This window comes from Acinonyx jubatus, chromosome B4, assembly GCF_027475565.1.
Source record: "Acinonyx jubatus isolate Ajub_Pintada_27869175 chromosome B4, VMU_Ajub_asm_v1.0, whole genome shotgun sequence".
In the NCBI taxonomy this organism is placed as follows: Eukaryota; Metazoa; Chordata; class Mammalia; order Carnivora; family Felidae; genus Acinonyx; species Acinonyx jubatus.
In genome coordinates, this window is record NC_069387.1 from 40045744 (window position 1) to 40065343 (window position 19600).

At 49.2% G+C, this 19600-nt stretch overlaps 1 protein-coding gene across 1 annotated transcript in view; it reads right to left on the reverse strand.

Moving 5' to 3' along the window:
- ANO2 (anoctamin 2) overlaps positions 1-19600 on the reverse strand; it is a 338133-nt gene that overhangs the window by 204085 nt on the left and 114448 nt on the right. The window contains exons 8-10 of the mRNA XM_027074096.2: positions 12293-12348; positions 11101-11142; positions 3728-3792 (exon numbers count right to left, since the gene is read on the reverse strand). Of these exons, the coding sequence (XP_026929897.1) occupies positions 3728-3792; positions 11101-11142; positions 12293-12348 (163 nt within the window). The remainder of the gene's footprint in view (positions 1-3727; positions 3793-11100; positions 11143-12292; positions 12349-19600) is intronic.

The window sequence follows — 19600 nt, forward strand, 5'->3', positions numbered from 1 at the left end:
AGTCAATCACTCCTCTCCAGACTGTAATCCTGATTCGGTGTGGCAAACCCGAGGCCGTCCATGCATTATCCTCTTGAAGAATTCCCCAAAGTCAATGGACTGCAGTCATGCTAAGCCTGGGAGACTTCTGGACCCCTCTCTTCCTGACAAAGTCATGGGCAAGCAGCGGCATGGGCTTAAAATAAAATTTATGTATACCAACTTCAACATAGTTAGAAGCTAAGTCAAACTCAGCTTAAAGTCTACTGCTTTGTCTGATCTATACCAAAACCTTCCAGCTAAGAAAATCAGTCTGTGAGCAGACATTAATTTTAGTGAAAAGACAGGTCATGGCCCTAATAGTGGATCACACCTGCACAAATTCAAAAGGCTCCAGGCCTCCAGGTTCCCCGGGAAATAAAGGCTGTTTCCCTCCTGGGATGTTGGGGAGTTAACCTAGAGCAGTATAGACAAAAAAAAAAATCTACTTTTCTGGCTGTGAGGACCCTCTTATGGCTCCTAAGGGACCAGAAGAGTCATTTCCTTCCAGCTAAGGCATCATTTCATCCATTGTCTTGGTCACAAGCTGTGTTTCTACCAGGGCACAAGTGCTGCTGGCTGCAAGTTCTTAGAGAGAGCTACTGAGAGTGGTATCCCTGCTGGATACCTCCCTGGGGAACTTTCCAGGCAATGCTCTCTCTCTCTCTCACACACACACACACACACACACACATACACACATACAGCTCAGGCCTGCAGGCCCCACCCAAGCTTTCCAGAGCAAAGACAGGATCCAGGGGTGGAGAGCCCTGTTGGGCTGGGAGAGACCCATTAGCAGTCTCACAGTGCAGCCTGCTGGGCATGAATGAAGGTGCAGCAGGAGGCAGGGGTGAGGGGTGCAGGGAAAGGTATCTTGCCTCCCCTCTGTCCACTTCTAACACCTGGGAAAGGGGCCTCAAACCCCAAATTTTCAGTTTAGGCTTGAAGGCCTTTGAAAGGGAAAAGATAGTTAGTCCTGGGGCTTTCAAATGCACACAGATCTCCCACCCCCACGGAGTTGTCAACTGCTCGATGCTTTAGAACATTCCAAATAGTTGGCATGAAGGAGGAGCACTGCGGATCCACAGGAGGAACAGAAGATCAGTACTGAAAAGAAAGGAGCTGAGTGTCCAAGGAAACAGGCGGGAAATGCCTCCCGTAAGCCTCTGTATGAATTGTCATTTCCAACTTATAGAGGACTTCCTGCTTCTGCCAGGCTTTCAACACAAGCACATGGAGACAATTTCTACATGAGGCCCAAAGAGGGTGTGGTCCATGTTAGTAAGCAGCAATGGAACAACATTGACACAGTGTGGGGGCCAGCCAGGGGCTGGACTCTGCACAGGCCAGGTGGGTCCTGACAGGCGGTGGCAGGAAAGATGGAGAAGTTGCTGGAGAGAGATGGCCCTGAAGAAGCACCCACAGGACCTGGTGTCAGAGCAGGGAGTGGCAGGTGAGAAAGAGGGCTGCCAATAAAGAGGAAAAAGGAGGTGGCTTTGAATCGGGCAAGGTGAGCTGGGCCATTTGCAAGGCAATGTAACGGGAGTCCAGGGTGGTGCCTGCTGGGTGTGGATAGCTGTTTCCCACACCTTGCACCCTCTTTTCTCTCCATGACCCCTCTCACACCCTGGTCTCGTTTACCTGTCCCTGCTTCCCCGCCTATTACTCTGTTCGCCCCTAATGCCCCTGGCCCTTCCCTCTCTCCCACTACTGTCAATTTTTCCTTCCAGCAGCTCCTTGAAATTGGAGAGTTTCTTATACCACTGGGTGGACAGCAGCCCCCCCCCACAACCCCCATACACCACCCAGTGACCCCCTTCCCTTCCCCCACAGCCAGCCTCAGAGGGATGCCTGAGGCTCCAGCCTTCCTCTCTCCCAGCCAAACCAGCCAAGCCGCTGGCCTCACCCAGGAGCTGTGGGAGCTCCCTGAGCCATCTGATGTATAAGGAGCAGTGGACAGCCTCCAGCTCCACAGCACACCATGCCCCGTCTAGACAGATCTGAGCTCTGTGTCCTCAGGAACCGCCAGGCCCCAGAGCAAGGCTTTGCTCCAAAGGTAATTCTTCCCCTGCAGGTGAGGCCGCTTTGGTGGCCAAAACTGAGTGCACATTGGAGCCTTTTTCCACTTAGCTGGCGGCCAGTCACCTGAAGTCTCTGGGGGAAAAGACAAGGCTCTCTGGTAGGGAAAATTCTTATTTTTTCATCATATTTTGTAAAAACGAGTATGTAGCTGGAGAAAACAGGCGACAGAGTGGGTGGCCACTTGGGATGCAAGGAGGAAGATCAAAGCCCACCAAGCATGGAGGAAACAGCCTTGGTGTGGCCCAGAGAACAATCTAGGTGGCCAGTGCTTCAGACAAGGCAGCCAGGGAATGGGAGGTGTGGGGTGAGGAAGCCTCAGTCACAGGCACCCCATGGCCCTGCTCTGCAACCCCAGCGCTTCAGTTAACAGTCTTCAGCTGGAACAAACACCTGCTGTCAAGAGACATCCAAGCAAGCTCCCAGTTCCCTGGGCGGGCCGTCACATCTCTGTGTGGGAGGTGAACCTACCCAAGCTGCGGCCCCCAGGCTGCTTTCTTCTTCCAAGAAGAAGCTGGAATCCCTCCCTCTGGACACAATCCTTCTGGCTGCTGCCCCTCTCACAATCCCAGCCCAGGGCAATTAGCCAGGAACACTCTCTGTGTTTACTGGCTGATTAATTAGCTCATTAGAAGAGCCACAAGTGACCGTGTGGCAGTGAGTCCATTATGGCAGTCATGAGGCCAAAAGTTCCCATCTTTTCCAAATGGGCCTGTGCTACCAAATCTCCTCACAGATCCTTCAGTTCAACCTCCCAATTTATTATTCCTTTTTTTTTTTTTTTTCAGTTTACGATAACCAGGATCCCGATGACCATGGAAGGAACGTGGCTTGCCCAAAGAAGCCACAGCCCACAATGGCAGGCCCGGCCTCCACTCTCAACTCAGTGCTTTCCCGCTTCACAGTGCTGCCTCCCTACATTCCAGCCGGGAATGAAGCTGGGCTCAGAGAGCCCACTGAGACTCCAGAGTCCTCAACCCACTTGAGGCTAGTCAGACCCACAGCATTCTAGTACATTCTCTCAAAGGACTTTCACTAATGTTCTGCAGAAGCTAGGGAAACTCTCAAGGTACCAAGACATCATTTGAGGGGCAGCACTAAAGGGAGGGATTCCAGTCTCTTCTCCCTTCTAATGTGAAGAAGCCATAAAGAGCTGACATTCCCTGTCAGAAGAGCCAGTTTATTCCTCACGTGATTAGTCAGGTCTTCCCTTCTCTTGGTCAACACCATGGCCACTTGGGCATAACCCAAGGATCTGCTTCACCCTATCCTCCAGGATGAATTTGAAGGACAATAGTAAGAGTGATAGCTGCATACACACACACACACACACACACACACACACACACACACACATACACACACACAGGCAGGGAAAGAGAGACTATATGCTGAGAGACAGAAGTCATGGTATATCAATGTATATTAACTGCTGCCCCACACAGACCCCATCCCCCTCCCTGCCCTGAGCTGCTTCCTCATGCATCAGACATACAGCAGGACAATCATAGCCTAGAAAAACAGATCCCTCTCCTTGGCCAACAGACTGCCAGGGGTTAAGAGGGTTGACGGGTGCCTTTCAGAATCTGCATCTCTAGGGTCCTCCCAAGAGTGCCCCCCCAGATCTTACCTGATGAGGTCAATAGGTTGAAATTTATAAAACACTCCGTAGCGTGCCCATTCTTGATACAGCAGCTAAACAAGAAAAACAGGGAAACAGATAAGAGGTGCAGGGGGACAACTGTTCACCTGTTTGTCCACCCTAGCAAGTCAAAATTTTAGCACCCCAAACCACCCTAGCAAATCAAAATTGAATCCCCAAAGTTCAGCTTCTAGGAAAATTCTCACGAGATCCACCAGAGAGATAGCCAAAGGCAGGAGGCTACAGAGGCTGACTTCCTCTTTGGCTATAGGAGGCTATAGAGGTGACCTTTATCACACTCTGGGGCGGTGCGTGACAATCATAACCCCACCTTCTTTATTCCCTTGCCTTGCTTCGTCCAGGAAAATGAGTCCTGGCTTGCTTTCATTCACTCATTTAACGTATTTATTGAACATCTACTACGTGCCAGATGCTGGATATAGCTATAAACCAAACAAAATCACTGTTGTCATGGAGCTTACACCCTGATGTGTGGAAACAAACAGAAACACACCAACATGTAAGATTTATAAATGCTTGGGGCACCTGGGTGGTTCAGTTGGTTAAGCATCTGACTCTTGGTTTCAGCTTGGGTCATGATCTCATGATTTGTGAGTTTGAGCCCTGTGTCGGGCTCTGTGCTGACAGCACAGATCCTGCTTGGGATTCTCTCTCTCCCTCTCTCTCTCTCTCTGCCTCTCCTCGCCTCCCCTGCTTGCACACATGCTCACTCTCTCGCTCTCTCTCTCAAAATAAATAAGTAAACTTTAAAAAAAATAGATTTATAAATGGCTTCAGGAAAAGCAAATTGAGGCAAAGGAATAGAATACAAAGGGCAGCAGAGTGGAGTAGGATGCTATTTTAGATAGATGGCAAGGGAAGGCCTCTCTGAGGTGACCTCTGAGCTGAAGAAGTGAGGGAATGTGCCAGGCAGAAAAGTGCTCTCCTGTGCAAAGGCCCTGAGGACAGTGCATGCATTATATCCTAGGGAAAATAGGGAAGCCTGTTTGCACTTCCAGGGCAGTGTGACTGTGAGGCAAAAAATGAGAGATAATGTCAGAAAGTACTGAGGTGGCAGATCACTCATGGGCTTGTAGGCCACGCCCAAACCTTTGGACTTTGAAGGAAGCCAGGAGGGGAGATTTGCCAGAGTGGGGAGAAACAGTCTGCCTTGACTACAGACCTCCCACTCCGGCTGCTGTGTGGAGAAGAGACTAAGAGCTGGCACAGGAGTAGGGAGTCTACCACAGCGGTCCAGAAGAGATCATGGTGGCCTTTGCCACAGAGGCAGTGGGGGAAGTAATGAGAAGTGGTTGATCCCACTTTATATTTTAAATGTAGAGTAAGATTGACTGTTAGATTGGATGTGGAATGAGAGATGGAGAACCTGGCCTGAGCTGCTGAGTGAATGGTGACTCCATGCACTATGGTGGGGAGACTGTGGGAAGAACCAGTCAGCAAGGCAGAACCAGTTCCGTTTGGGACGTGCTAATCCAAGATGCCCTTCTGGCATCCACATGGGGCTACTGAGTAAGCAGCTGGACGTAAGCTTCTGGAGTTCAAAGGAGAGTCCATCTCCTTTACAAAGAAGATGTACATTTGGGAGGTGTCAGGCCAGAGATGACTTATAAGGTCATTAAACTAAGGATCTAACCACCAAGGAAGAGGAAGTAGGTAAGGAAGAGGCGTGACATCAGGGCGCCAGTGCAGCAATGGTCAGAGAGCAAGGAGATGATGAACAGCACAGGAGACGGCAGAGCAGCCGGGGATGTGCTAGACGTGTGTGGTGTCCTGGAAACCAAGGGACAACTGGTTTCAAAACGAAGAAAATGACCAGCTGTGCCAAACACTGCTGATGGGTCAAGTCAGATAAGAATGGAGCAGTGACCTCCGAACTCGGTGACTGTAAGGTCACGCATGACCTTGACAAGAGGGGTTTCTGTGGAGCTGTGGGGGCAACACCTGAGTGCACCACATTCTAGAAGTTAAGGGAGGAAATGAGGCACCAACACATCAAGCCATGCCGTCCTGTGACGTTTTCCCAGCAACGTTAGCAGAGCCAGCATGTGGGCAAAACCTAGGTGTCAATCCCAGCGGCAAACCGCATTTTGGTTTCAAACACTTCGCCGGTGAGCTTCTCAGCTCATCCGCCTGGAAATGAAGTGATCTGGTAATGAACCGTTATTAGACGTCATCTACATACCCAAGCTGAATAGATATTAGCGTGTAACTGAATTATACGTCTAGCATTGACAAGTCAAGCTAGACGTCAAGCATTGACAATACACTGGCCATCCTGTTAATGTTCTTTATTCTCCTTACACATCACACGTCCTTACACATGACACAGAATTCATAAGGAATTCTGTCAAGGAGACCCTGCTCTAACTAGGTATTTTAGATATCCAGTCGTACGTTAGGAAGCCATCCTTTTCACCTGAGAACCTTTAAAGACATGCTTTTTAAGTAAACTGACATAAGAACTGGCATTCCTCCTTAATGGGTAAAGACTTCTATCATCATCATACCTCCCAACCACTACAGAACAGAACCCAAAACCACATGGACCCTGACAGAGCAGCCTTAGTCACCGCCACTTGCAGAGGAGGAAACCCACACACGAAAAGCGACACAGTGCCATGACCAGCAGAGCAGGATGTGAATCCGTGAGTTTGGATGCCACTCACTCCGGGCGGGTGGCGTCTAACCTAATCTCACTGTTCTATTACACCACCTCCTCCCCTTTGTCCGGGGAGCTACTACTGCCCTGGGTCTTTATTCCCTCTCATAGTGCAATCCCTGCACTCACCAGCACCTGGCTGTCATCATCTGTGGACCAAAGGGAGGCCGATGTGCATCAGGAGGTAAGAACAAGGACTCCCCTGAGGGCTGTGGGTCGTCACTGCCTGCGTCCCCGTTCTGACCTCCAGAGAAGATTCCTCTCCGAATCTGCCAAAACCTGAGCCTGAGAACATCCATCTGCTACTGCCCTGGAGGGAAAAACTAAAAACACTCCAAGGACCAGTATGGCACAGTTGGCTTGGGCCCAAACTGACAGCCAAGCTCACAAGCCCTGCCCCTGGTGGGATATCGAGCATGCTGCAAGAAACGTCTGGAGGTCCCTTTCTCAGCGTGGCACCCTCGGAGCACAAAGCTAGATTCAGTTTGTGAGGATGAGCCAAGAGAGCTGTGTGAGCCCCGTGCAGATGGGCAGGATGGACACAGAAGACATCACGGGGCAGCCCCTGCAATGGAGCTCCAGCTACCGGACACCAAGCCTGGGAAGTGATGCAGCAGTGAGAGCCCACGTGGCTCTCTCCAGGCTGGCTCGAGCGCTGCAGACCCTTTGCCATCTCTACAAATGTTCACTCACACATACTTAGAGACCAAGTGAGTCTTACATACTAAAGCCCAGGTTACGGGGTCCCAGAGCAGACTGGCAGTCAGGGTGGAGGGAGACGTGCTCTGGAGTCTGCCGCCTAGGGATTAGCGTGGTGGAGGAAAGTGCAGGAAGACATCCACAGTATCTTGTAACAATCCCTTTACGTGTGCAGAGTCTAGATCCTTCTAATGCAGCTTTTAGTAAATCCACTTTCTCCCTCAGAGCTACACCACATCCTCTTCATGACCGGCCAAGCCTGCAAATAGATTCAAGAAGGTCCACAGCTCCCTCTCAATGGACAGTACCTTATTTCAGAGACCCGGATGTCATTCCAAACACGTCGGCCTGACCCTAAACCTTTACGGCAGGAAGCAACGACCCACAGGGGCCACCCTGCCTGATGGATCAGGGCATTCAAGCAGCCCATGGGCTCCCTGGGGATCACATTTGACAGTGGGTCAGTTAGTTTTAGTATTTCATGAGACTGTAAAGGAACCCAACTGTTAAAACCATTTGCAATGCCAGAGAATGGCAAGATGCTTGAGACTCGAGGCCCTCTTGAGCTCCTCCGAGAGCCAGGCTTGCAACAGGAAGAAAGATGCCAGCTGCAGCCCACCGAAAGGTGGTGATGGAACAGGGCAAACTCAATGGAAGAGAATGGAATTCTACTCCCAGATCCTGCAATGACCTGTTTGAATTTTTAGTGACTCACTTCAACTATCTCGGTCTTCTCCAGTAGTAAAATTAGTGCAGGAGGAGAAAAATCAATCCTCAAGTGACACCCAGGACAAAAGTACCTTTCTGGTCAGAAAAACAGACTGACTCTCTTCACACACCTTTTAGTGGGTCACTTTATAACCGTCCACTAGAGAAAACAATCATCTGCAAAAGCTGGAAAATACAAGACCCAGGGTTTAAAAACTGCTAAGAAGAATCACATTCCAGTGATGTACCTTAGGCACCCCATAAGTGGGTGAGGAAGCTGCGGGAGCTGGCAGGGCTAAGGCGGCCCTCAGAAGATGGTTATGGTCACTTCCCTGGGATGCTTGGGAAAACCAGGCAGGTCCAGCTAATGTGGAATTAGGTGGCTACTGGCAGACAGGGGAGACCCATCCACATCCATGCTGCTCCCTCTTCCTGCTGCCCTGCTTTCTTAGAAAGGTGTGAAATCCGGGATGCCTGGGTGGCTCAGTTAAACATCCAACTCTAGGTTTCGGCTCAGGTCATGATTTCATGGTTTGTGAGTTTGAGCCCCAAGTCGGGCTCTGGGCTGACAGTGTGGAGCCTGCTTGGGATTCTCTCTCTCTCTCTCTCTCTCTCTCTCTCTCTCTCTGCCCCTCCCCAGCTTGCTCTCTAAGTAAATAAATAAAAACTTTAAAAAAAGGAAAAAAAGGTGGGAAACCCCTGTTCTTCAGAGGCAGGCTGCGTCTTGGTAATTAGCCTCCAGGAACAGGGAGAGAGACTTCCAGCCCCTGGCTGGGGCTGAGTCATCGAAACTGCACAACTGCACAAGGCAAGCTGGAAGGGAAGAAGACTGCATTCTCAGGGGCCTCTGGTCTTTCCTGGGATCTGCCCATGAGGAGCCTGGGCCTCGAGGAGATCATGGGAACAGGCACAAATTGCAGGGAGGAGTAAAAGAGAACATCTAGATACCGGCAGGATGGGCAGCTTGGGGTGCCCTTGCAAATCACCTCTAAAGGCCCCCAGAGGGGTGACCCCACTGCAGTGCCTAACCCTTCACACCCCCCAGCAACAGATGCAAGGGTTCTCCCTGGCACCCAACCAAAATCCTTCCTGCAGCTCTCTCCAAGAACACTAGACTATTATAACGCAATTAAAACGAATCAATATGCTGCACGTATTCAGAGGTTTGGACTCTTTCTTCCTTAGGATACTTTTAGGCCCCACTCATACAGTACTGAAACTGTGGGAACAAACCCAGCACAGCGCTGAGAATTCCCGCTGCCATACAACAAGACCCTGTGTACCTGGCTGTAAAGCACAGGCTGTGATTTGGACACCAGGGTTTTAGTCCTGACTCGACAATCATTTATGGCCATTGGAACCATCTCCTCACCTTGCTGGGTATCAGTTTCCCAACCCAAATGGACAGAAAAAAAGCGTCCCCTCTCCCACGGATTCCCTTATCCCAACCCCAGCAAAGCCAATATCCCTAACCATGACCGTGGCAGAGGAAAATAAGGACTGGCCAGCAAACCCAAGGCAAAGCCACAAGAAAGGGGCCTCTTGTCTTTTGAAGACAGCTGTCTACCTTTGACATCCGCTGTGGGAATTAACCACCAAGGTGCGGTTCCATCCGACCTGGTCTCTCCCTGCCTCCCAGATTCTACCCATTCTGCCGGTTGGGCTGTGCACTGGGAATAATTCTGTTGGCCTACCCAAAAGATTCCTGAAAGGAAAAATTTTTGTTGTGTCGTGTTGTTAATGCTAACATAACATCATCCCAAAGACGAACAGACATATATTTTAGAGAGTCTACAATTTGCTCCCCTCTGCCTCTGTGCAGGTAACAGAGGTCTGGCTGATTTCTGCCAGGAGTTGCTGTGTGTTCCCAGTCTCTGGAATGTTCCTGTAGAGTGCTCCACCTTGACCAGCTGGGGTCACCACCCACTCAGCAGGAGGATCCTTAGGTGGGCAGCAGTGGCGAGCACTCTTTAAAGGGGAGGAAGGTGAAATGAGAAAGCGGGAGGGCAGAAAACGGTTGGGGTGAGCTAGGTGAGACAAGGGGAGAAATGCTTCCTCCTTTTCCTTTAACTCTGATCCGGGACTTTTCAGGAAATTAAACACCGAGACTATTAGCATCAGATAGAAAACAGATGAGGTTAAGACATCGCAATACTACAGCAGATTCCCTGGGCAGGCAGAGAGGGGACATGTGTAAGCAATCACAGCAGTATTTCTGGAAAAGACCTTTTATGTTTTTAATACTTAACACTTCATAACAGGGACTAATAGGCAGGATAAAAAGAAGGCTGCTCAAAAGGCAACTTGGGGGATGAATAATTTTCCAGACAACAGAGCTGGGGGGAGGGAAACTCCTCGGGCTTCAATTCCTCAGCCCTCCCACCTCTGCCCTCCCTCCTCTGCTCACCAGAGTTGCTGATGGTTGGGGGAAGCTGGGTGGGAGGATGGCATGAAGGGGTTGACAGCCAGATGGGGGCAGTCCCCACTAAAGAGGCGGGTGATTGTTAGAGCGCCACACCATGGCAAGGGAGGGTGGCACACCCACACAGAAGAACCGGATCTGGGTGGAGAGCCTGGAGAGAGGGGTAGGGGCAGGTACTGTCTGTGATTGGCGCAGAAGGGGTCCTTCCAAAGGGACCTTTTCCTTCCCCTAACTATAACCTCTGATTCCTAACTGCCCGGAATATACAGCATGACTGATCCTCCTTCTCCCTCACATCTCTCATCTCTAACTTGGGAATGGCTATTCCCCACTTGTCTGCCTAGAGAATAAGAAGAATAAGTTAAAGATGACACCCCCCCCCAAAAGAAAACAGCCATGATGGCACGGATAGTAACACACTTATGCAGCAGGGACATTGGATTGGAGAGTCAGAGGTGTTCCAAGCCTCCTCCCTTTAATTGTGGCAGTGTCATCATGGGCAAGGTGCTCACTCTCTCTGGGTCTCAGTTTTCCCACCTATAAATTAAGGAATTTGGATGCCCTTTCATCATCGGAGGTGGGACAATGCTTCTGGGTGGGACTTCTGGATAGACTTCAGGATGGTGAGCACTGCGGGCTGTCCAAGCACTAAATGCCAGTGTGAGTACCCCATACACACAGTCATGTCAATGACCAGAAATGGCCCTCACGTTTCCAACGCCTGGAGGGTAGGGGGCTGTGGAAGATCTGCTGAAAAATATTTAATCAAGTAAGCAGGACATTTGGGGCCAGCCCCACACCCACCCACAGTCTCCTGTGCCCAAGCACTCAGTGTGGCCCAGGCCGGCTTACCTTTCTGTCATTCGTGTCATCCCCTGGGCTGTCATATTCACCCTGTAAGACAGGAGGGATGGCTGCATCAAGCCAAGGGAACTATCAAAAACAGAGAAAGGATTTTCTTTTCCATCTTCTAGCATCACCCCTTTCTGTCATTCCCTTTGGGGGAAAGTCAAAAGCCTGACACAGTAAGGAGCCAATGTTCAGTTTTGTTAGTCATCAACATTTGCCATGTTTCTTCTGGACAGCTTCTCGCACAAAGATGCTCCCCTCCTAGGCGTCTGCCATCAGCCTGTGCCTCCTCGGAGCAAACACAATGGCAGAGGCCGTGGCCAGCAAACAGTGTGAACTCGCCCTGCGCCAGGGCACAGCACCCCCTGTCCACAAGCAGCAAAACCTAACAGCATATTTGCCCACAGCCAAGGTATGGGGATGGGAGACTGCCATCTGGAAACTCCTTCGGGTACTCAGAGGCCCCACCTCCGCAGTCTCATTGGGCATGACTCTGTGACCCGTGGGAAAGAAGTGACCGGTCAAGGAGTAGTGCAATTGTGAGGGCACCTAGGTCAGGGGCCAGGCAAGTTCTTCACAAAGCGTCTCGAAGAAATGTCATCGCACTGTATCGTGGGATGTTTATAACATGACTCTCAGTCAAGGAAAGCTTTACTTACAAGTCCGTCTGTTTTCTCTACTGAACCAAACAACAGCAAAAGCAGTTTTGAGAGATTGGCTTCAACATTGTTAAATATGTTTTTTTTTTTAAAAACCTGATACTTAATATATATTTGCCTATTAAGGATGAGGAATTTCACACCCACACAAAACAATCACACACAAAATATCACCTTCAGACTTTTTCAGGGTCTGACCGCCCAGGATGTGTGTTACCTGGGCCTTCGACTCTCCTTCCACCGCCCCCCACCCACCTTCACCACCACCCCCTCCCATCATACACTGGCATGCCACGTCTGCCTTCCCCAAACCACCACAGGGCACGTGGGGAACGCTCCCACCAAAGCCGGCTTATCCCGCCATTGGACAATACCCGGAGAGGCAGTTGTGGGGATTACTGTCCACCCCAAGGAGGCCGGATTCGGCCCAGGTGTCTGAGCGGCGTGACTCCCTCACGCCTCGCCTGCTGTGTACTCGGCCACCGTGTCCCCTGCGTTGCACAGCCGTTTGCAGACTGCGCGGAAAGGATACTTACGTCATGAAGAGGGTAGGCAGCCTCATAGATGTTGTTGGCGATCAGAGAGTTAATGCCTGTGGAAGAAAGGAAGGTGAAAATGGCAACTGTAGGGCAGGAGTTTCTCGACCTCACCTCTGTCTGTTGGAAACAGGCACTGCGTGCTCCTCTGTCACCCCTCAATCTACAAGTTTCTGTGGAGCTTTAGTTCTTAGCCTAAGGACAATATTTTTACTTCCCAAAAACAAAGTTATGTTTGAGTATCAAATATACTCTCTCAAACCTCATGCTTCCCCTTTTCTCCTGCCCCCCGACCACCGCAAAGTCTCCGCCACCACCATCAGGTGACACTACCTGTGTTCAGGGACAGCACAGGAATGACTATGGATTACTGTCATATGATCAGGAAAAGTATATGTCATAGCATCCCACAGCACGTTATCAGAACTCATTTCTGGTGCCTTCCCATTCCGTCCCAGAGCAGTGCTGGTCTGCCTCCCGGAGGTAGAGGGCCGTAGAGCAGTGGTTCTCAAAGTGTGGTCTGGGGAACCCCGGGGGTCCCCACGACCTTTTCAGGGTGCTCCGAAGGTCAAAACTAATTTTATAATAGCACCAGGACATTTTTTGCTTTTTCCCTCCTATTCTCTCATGAGTGTACAGTGGGATTTTGTGACATGGGGTGGCATCATCCCCCTGACAGCAAATGGAATGTGTGTTTGTGTATCCTTGGGCTTTAAAAATTTCCTCAGTTTTGGGGTGCCCGGGTGGCTCCGTCGGTTAAGCGTCCAACTTCAGCTGAGGTCATGATCTTAGAGTGTGTGAGTTTGAGCTCTGAATCAGGCTCTGTGCTGACAGCCCAGAGCCTAGAGCCTACTTTGGATTCTGTGTCTCCCTCTCTCTTTGCCTCTCCCTCACTCGCTCTGTCTCAAAAATAAACATTAAAAATTGTTTTTTAATTTCTCAGTTTTAATTTCTAATACAATAAATATTGACTGATATAAGCCACCAAAACAAAAGCCCTTTGGGTGCTCCTAATAATTTTTAAAAAGTGTAATGGTTTCCTGAGATCACAAAGTTTGAGAACCACACACGAGATTCACTTTTTAATCCCGACAGTATTTCACACCACATGCACCTAGCAGACCCTACAAAATATATGCTAAATGAGTCAATGACTCTGTCCCTATAACTCCGGTATAGTCACAACAGAGAACTTTCTGCTCAGGACAAAGGCACTGTTATTTACTTGTTTCATTCATGGTTTTATTCAGAGACTATAAAATGGTCTGTATGTTCTTATTCAGGATAGTCTGTCCTGGGTCACTGGCTCCCATATGGGAGACATTATATCCCACCAACCCTAAGTACCGACGACCCTACCATGCGAGGATGCACGTGTAATCACGGAGGGGGAGAAGGAGGGGTAAGCTCTGGTTCATGGGGATTTCCCTTGTCTCAAACACACATTCTACTCTGAACCATTCTTTCCAGAGAGACTACAGACAGTTGTGAGATGAGAAGAAAATTGGTTTGGGAGGAAAACATGTATCATGTGCAAATGCTAAGTAATGTGCATTTGCACGGCTCTGGATAAATGACAAGGATGGATAACAAATCTAGACAACATTTTCCACCTCCCCTTCCCAAGCGATACCCCACCCACATACTGAGAGACCACAGAGGCTCTCAAACAATCCTCTCTCCTCATCGGCCTCCTCTTCTTCAAACCCTGCCCCTATTCGCCTCATTTTTAGGGCCCTGGAATCCAGGAGGACCAGCCATAGGCCCCACGTAGAAGCAGAGGCCCTCGGGAGACTGCAGGGGGCGCTCTGGGAAGCGACCACTCCTGCAGTGAGTTGAGAGCCGCCGCATCGCCAAAGGACCAGTCCTCTCCTGATTTTAAGTTTCCTCCTTGGCATGAACATAAACCACCCGAAATAACTTTGGGGGCTTGGGGGGGAATAGACAGTGGGTAAAAGGGAGTGTGGACGGGAGGGGTGCCCGGGGGGTGCTGAATGAGCTGCAGATCTGTCTTACTCACAAGACTACAATTTCACTCTGAGCATCATTAATCAGTTCAAGAGCCATAACCACAGCAATGTGAAGCCACCCTACAATAATCAAGGGGAGGAGTCCCAAGTGAAGAGGGGGGTGGGGGATGTTCCAAAGCTACAAAAGGGCTGTCCACACGGATAGAGGCTGAAGCATCACAGGCAGGTGGAGCTCTAAACTAGACCGCACCCTGTGCACTACCCCCACCCAATCAATCCCTGCACTCACACCCATGGTAACCACAGCAGCAACATACACCCTGAAGACAGCCCCCAGCCTGCCTGGAAAAAGTTAAACAGGTGTTGAAATCTCTGCTGTGCTGGGCACTGAGCACAGCAGCCGAGTGTCTGACAGCATTAAGCTGACCACTTGGACTCAGGGGTCCTGCTGCCAGATCCTCAGGAGGATCTAAATCACTGGAGGTCTCAAATAAAGCTTCCCTTGCACCACGTGCCTGGAACAGGCAGCTCACTTCACTTGTGGGATGTTGTCTGCCCCTTGTTGGGTGTCTCCTGAAGGCTTACAAGGTACCCAAGGTCAGAGAGCATTCTCCCCTCACCTGTATCTCTCATGGCACCTAGTACACTTCTGGGAACACAGAAGGGATAATGGTGGGTAAGAGTAACCAGCCCCATGGCTAAACGTATCGCAGTATCTCTTCCCATTTATCACAGGCACCATCTTCTTCACTACTCCAATTTTCTATGGCAAACTATGCTGATGAAGAACCTTTAAACTCTAGTCAATTAGTCCATTTCCTAGAGAGGAAACCCAACCAATGGTTCTTTGTCTCGGGGCCAATACAATTCAGTTCATCACATCGGAGTTGTCCCAACCCAGATAACCAGAGCCCCAAAATGCTGTACATGATGTGTCTCTGTCCTCCAGGGCTGTGTACCTCCTTTTTCCATCAGAGGGCATCAGACGGGCGATTCCAACCAGTGGCTGCTACAGAGGGAGGCAACAGCACATAAAAGAAGAAGAATGGGGAGGGTGGGGGAGGCAAGTTGAAAATAACTATTCAGCCACAACTTCACCCAAGAATGGGAACTGCTTTGGCCTCTTGGGTCACCCACAGACTTCAGAAACCAAGATCCTACCCCCAAACAAGCATGGAAATCAGTTTGAAAGAAGAAGAAAATAATCAAACGTTTTTTTAAAAAGGAGTCTCTGCTTTGAAAACTGAAATTCTGAATTTTTTCCTCTCTTTTCAGCAAAAATGAGCTAATTGGTTCCATCATGCACCATTCCATCTGGCCATAATGGCAAAGCTTTCTTCTTCAGGATCACATCTAGTCTTTCCTCTCTGCTCTAGACCCAGGGAGACAGAGAAAGAGAGACCTAACCACTCATCCCACTGCCCCCAGAAGCAGGGCCAGCAAGAAGGAGAAAGCACAGAGGACACTGTCCTTTCCCTCTCCCCACAAAGAGAAGCAGTGTCTCAGCTCAAACACAGCACAGCTCACTAGGGACCCCCTCACTGATCCATACGGTCCCTTTGAGTCACTAGGTTCTTCATATTTCTTGTTTTTAGAACTATGATCCCTAAAGGAAAGGGCTCATGCTTCCCCTCTGCCCAACGCCAACCACAGCTCTGCACAGACTGACCCGGCCAGGCCTGGCAACGCTGTCCCTTGGCATCATCCATCCAGAGGGTCAGGGCCAAGGAACAAAGCAGGGTAGGCTCAGGCTCCAGGACTGGTACCTAAAACACACACTTGGAACACAAAACCCGAGGCCTAGCATTTAGCTTCCAGGACATCTCTGGCTTCCCGGACACAAAGGATCAACCAAAGCACAGTTTATGGTAGGCCTCCCAAAGAGAGCCTCATTAAATCTGTGAGTTCCGCTGGGTGATGGGGACTGCGGCTCTATTCCCTCCAGGCCAAACTCAAAGAAAACTTTCATCCAGCGGGACAGGTACTTAGAGGGATGGGGCTGAACTCTTGAAAACCCATTTGGTTTTGATTCCCCCCAGAACAGGGACCCGTCCGCCCGGCATCTGCTTTCATCCCCCTACTCCAGCCGGACGTAAATCTAAACCAGAGGCCCCAGACGGTGCATTTAACAGAGACTATATTTACCCATCACCAAATTGTCTTGACGTGTGCTTAATTGCTTAAATGTCTTTAATCCCAAGCCTTTTCTTCTAACAAAATATAAACCAGTTCAGCTGGATGAATGATAAACCAGATGTTTACAACACACAACACAGTCTGGCTTTGGTCAAAATAATTAAGACATCGTCTCCTGAGTGGGGAGGAGAGAGTCCCAAAGCGTACATTTGTTGAAATGCTCTGACACCAAAATGTCTATGAAAATGTAGTCCCATCAATCTGTAATTTTCTGTCCAAGAAAAGGCAGCAACAACTTCCATACGAAAGGAGTAGAAAAGGTGTCTCTCTCTCCCTCTGACGTGGTCAAGGGGGTTTGTGGCTCTCTCCACAGTAAAGTGTGCTTTACAAGGCATATAGCCAACAATACTGCAGTAATGCTGTATGGTGACAGAGGGCAACTACACTTATCATGGTAAGCATTGGACCGCGTGCACAATTGTTGAATCACGATGTTGTACACCTGAAACTAATAGAACGCTGTATGTTAATGACACTTCAATTTTTTAAAAAAGGCATTCCATGAAAGGGTGAATTTGCAGAACCCTGGCAGGTGACCTTACATGATGTTGATTAAGAAGGCATCGTGGTGCTAAGGAGGCACCGCCAAGTTTCGCCAGGCCAAACCCACTCACACTACCACCACCACGCAGAACCCAAACTGATGAATATATTCGGTCTCAGAACACTGTGCACATTCGTCCATAATCCCTTCACTTCCAGGGGTGAATAATAGAGAAAGAAGGTTACAGAAGGCACAGAAGAAATCCCCACAAATATAAATTAGACCATCACCAAATGCCAATCCATCCATACTTTTTTAAGGTCAGTAACCCTTTCTTTACCTTATTATACTTGTTTTTACCCTCCTGCCCATCCTTCCGCCACAGGACAAAAAAGGAAAAAAAGAAAATAGAAAAAAGAAAGTCCACAAGGCCCTACTGCTGGCTAGGACAAAAGGGAATGAATGCTAAATGTCCATATGACAAATGTTAGAAAAGTAACAGCAACAAGTAGGCCCTTCACAAAGATGACCTGGTTATCATTGGGTACCTCAGAAAACCAGTGGCCACATCCCCAGAGGACAGAGCACTCTGCATGATTCTTTCCAATTCCCGGATGTGAATAGAAGCCTGTGGCAGCCAGCCCAAAGTCATCTTTATCTAACTTTAGAGTTCCTAAGAATCACCTCGGTAGCTTGTTAGAAATGCAGCTTTTGGAGCCCTGCCCCCACCCCCCACCCCCCCACCTGCCACACACACACACACACACACACACACACACACACACACACACACAGAGTCTGGCTCGGCAAATCCTGTGTGGGATTTGGAGAGCCAGGGCTTTCTGAGGTACACCAGGGGTTTTGGATGCCAATGGACCGTGGCCACACCTAAGCAATGTCACCCAGGGCTTCGGGCAAAGGAATGATGTAGGAATGCAATCTTTTCTCCCAACCATGCTAGCCAGTGGTCCTGAATCCTCCCTGCCCTTACCTCCCCCCCATTGTCTTCTCCCATGGTCTTTGAGTTCCGTAAACATCATACCACCTCAAGTCCTGGCTATGGCCCAGGACCTGCTCAGTGTGAATTTATAGAAGAGCCAGTCCCCTGTCTAAGCCCAGCTGGCTCTTTTTTTTTTTTTTTAATGTTTATTTTTGAGAGAGAGAGAGAGAGAGAGAGAGAGAGACAGAGATAGAGACCATGAGCAGGGAAGGGGCAGAGAGAGAGGGAGACACAGAATCCAGAGCAGGTTCCAGGCTCTGAGCTGTCAGCCCAGAGCCCGACACAGGGCTTGACCCCACAAACTGAGAGATCATGACTGAGCTAAAGTCGGATGCTTAACCGACTGAGCCACCCAGGCGCTCCAAGCCCAGCTGGCTCTTATGGAAAGGAGACCATGTTGTTCCTTTGAATCAAAGTCTATGAAATGCTGGACCTAGAATTAGAAGCTTCAAGCACACTGTGGGGTCTCTGTGTTACAAGGGGAGAAAGAAATGGGTCCAGTGAGGGAATGTGACTTGACCTAAGTTTCTCAATTTGCTCGTCCCAGAACTGAAATGCCACCTGCTTCTCCAGTCTTGCTGGGCATGTGCCTATCCTCCTTTTGCTCCTTCTAGATACACACTCACCCCTTCTCTATCTGACATGAATGGGCTCCCTTGCTCTCTGGCTTTCCATTGGGTTCAGCAGGTCAGAGGGAATTGGGGCCCCTGACCTCCTCCCTGAATAGTCACCTGCTTGTTCCAATGGGTCTCCTCCACCCAGTTCTGTCCATCCATGTTCCAGTAACCTTTCTCTCACCTCATGGATCTGGAGCTAGGAACAGCTTTACTGCTCTAATTCCAGGCATCCCCAACTCCCTATCCACACCTTTATAAATGGTATCTCAATATTTCTACCTTAAATTATCCTATTTTGAGAGTGTCATTTGTTCCTGTTGGGACCCTGATTCTCGGGAGTAGCTTCCATCATGTCTCCTGTATTATTTGCTCTCCTTGCATGCATCTGTCTTTCCAGACAGCCACGTGGCAGCCTATTTCCTCTTCTCCTCAAATATTACCTCATATGTAAGCCCCATAAGAGCAGGGATTTGTGTCTGTTGTGTCTGGTTGATTCACTACTCTATTCTTTAGATATGAATGACACATGGTAGATGCTCAATAAATATCCATTGAGTAAATGAATGGATGCTACACTGGGAAGACCTCAGCTTCCATTTCTCTGTGAAGCCTTTCCCAGATAAATTCATCCATTTATTCATTAACTTAATTGAACTTAATTTAATTAATTTAAAGAGAACTGAAGAAGAGCCAGGGCACCTGGGTTCTAAATCTGGCTCTAAATCTCTGATCTTGGGCACCCTGTTAATTTCTCAGTTGTGAAATTACGTAATATTTGCTGACCCTACTTTGCACGGTGGCTTCAAGGATCACATGAGAAATAAGTGTGAAAGTGCACATGTGCAAGGGGTCCTTATTATTCTGGTTACAATAATACCTTATGTGTTCAGAGAGCTCTTATCTGCTTATCTCAGTTGTCACAACAGAGAGCCCAGAAGAAAGAAAAAGTACCTCAATCTCACAAAACCCATTCTCTAATGTTGCATGCCGTAACCACAGCAGAATCCTCAGACCCTCCCTCAATGCATTTTCTCTCTTTGC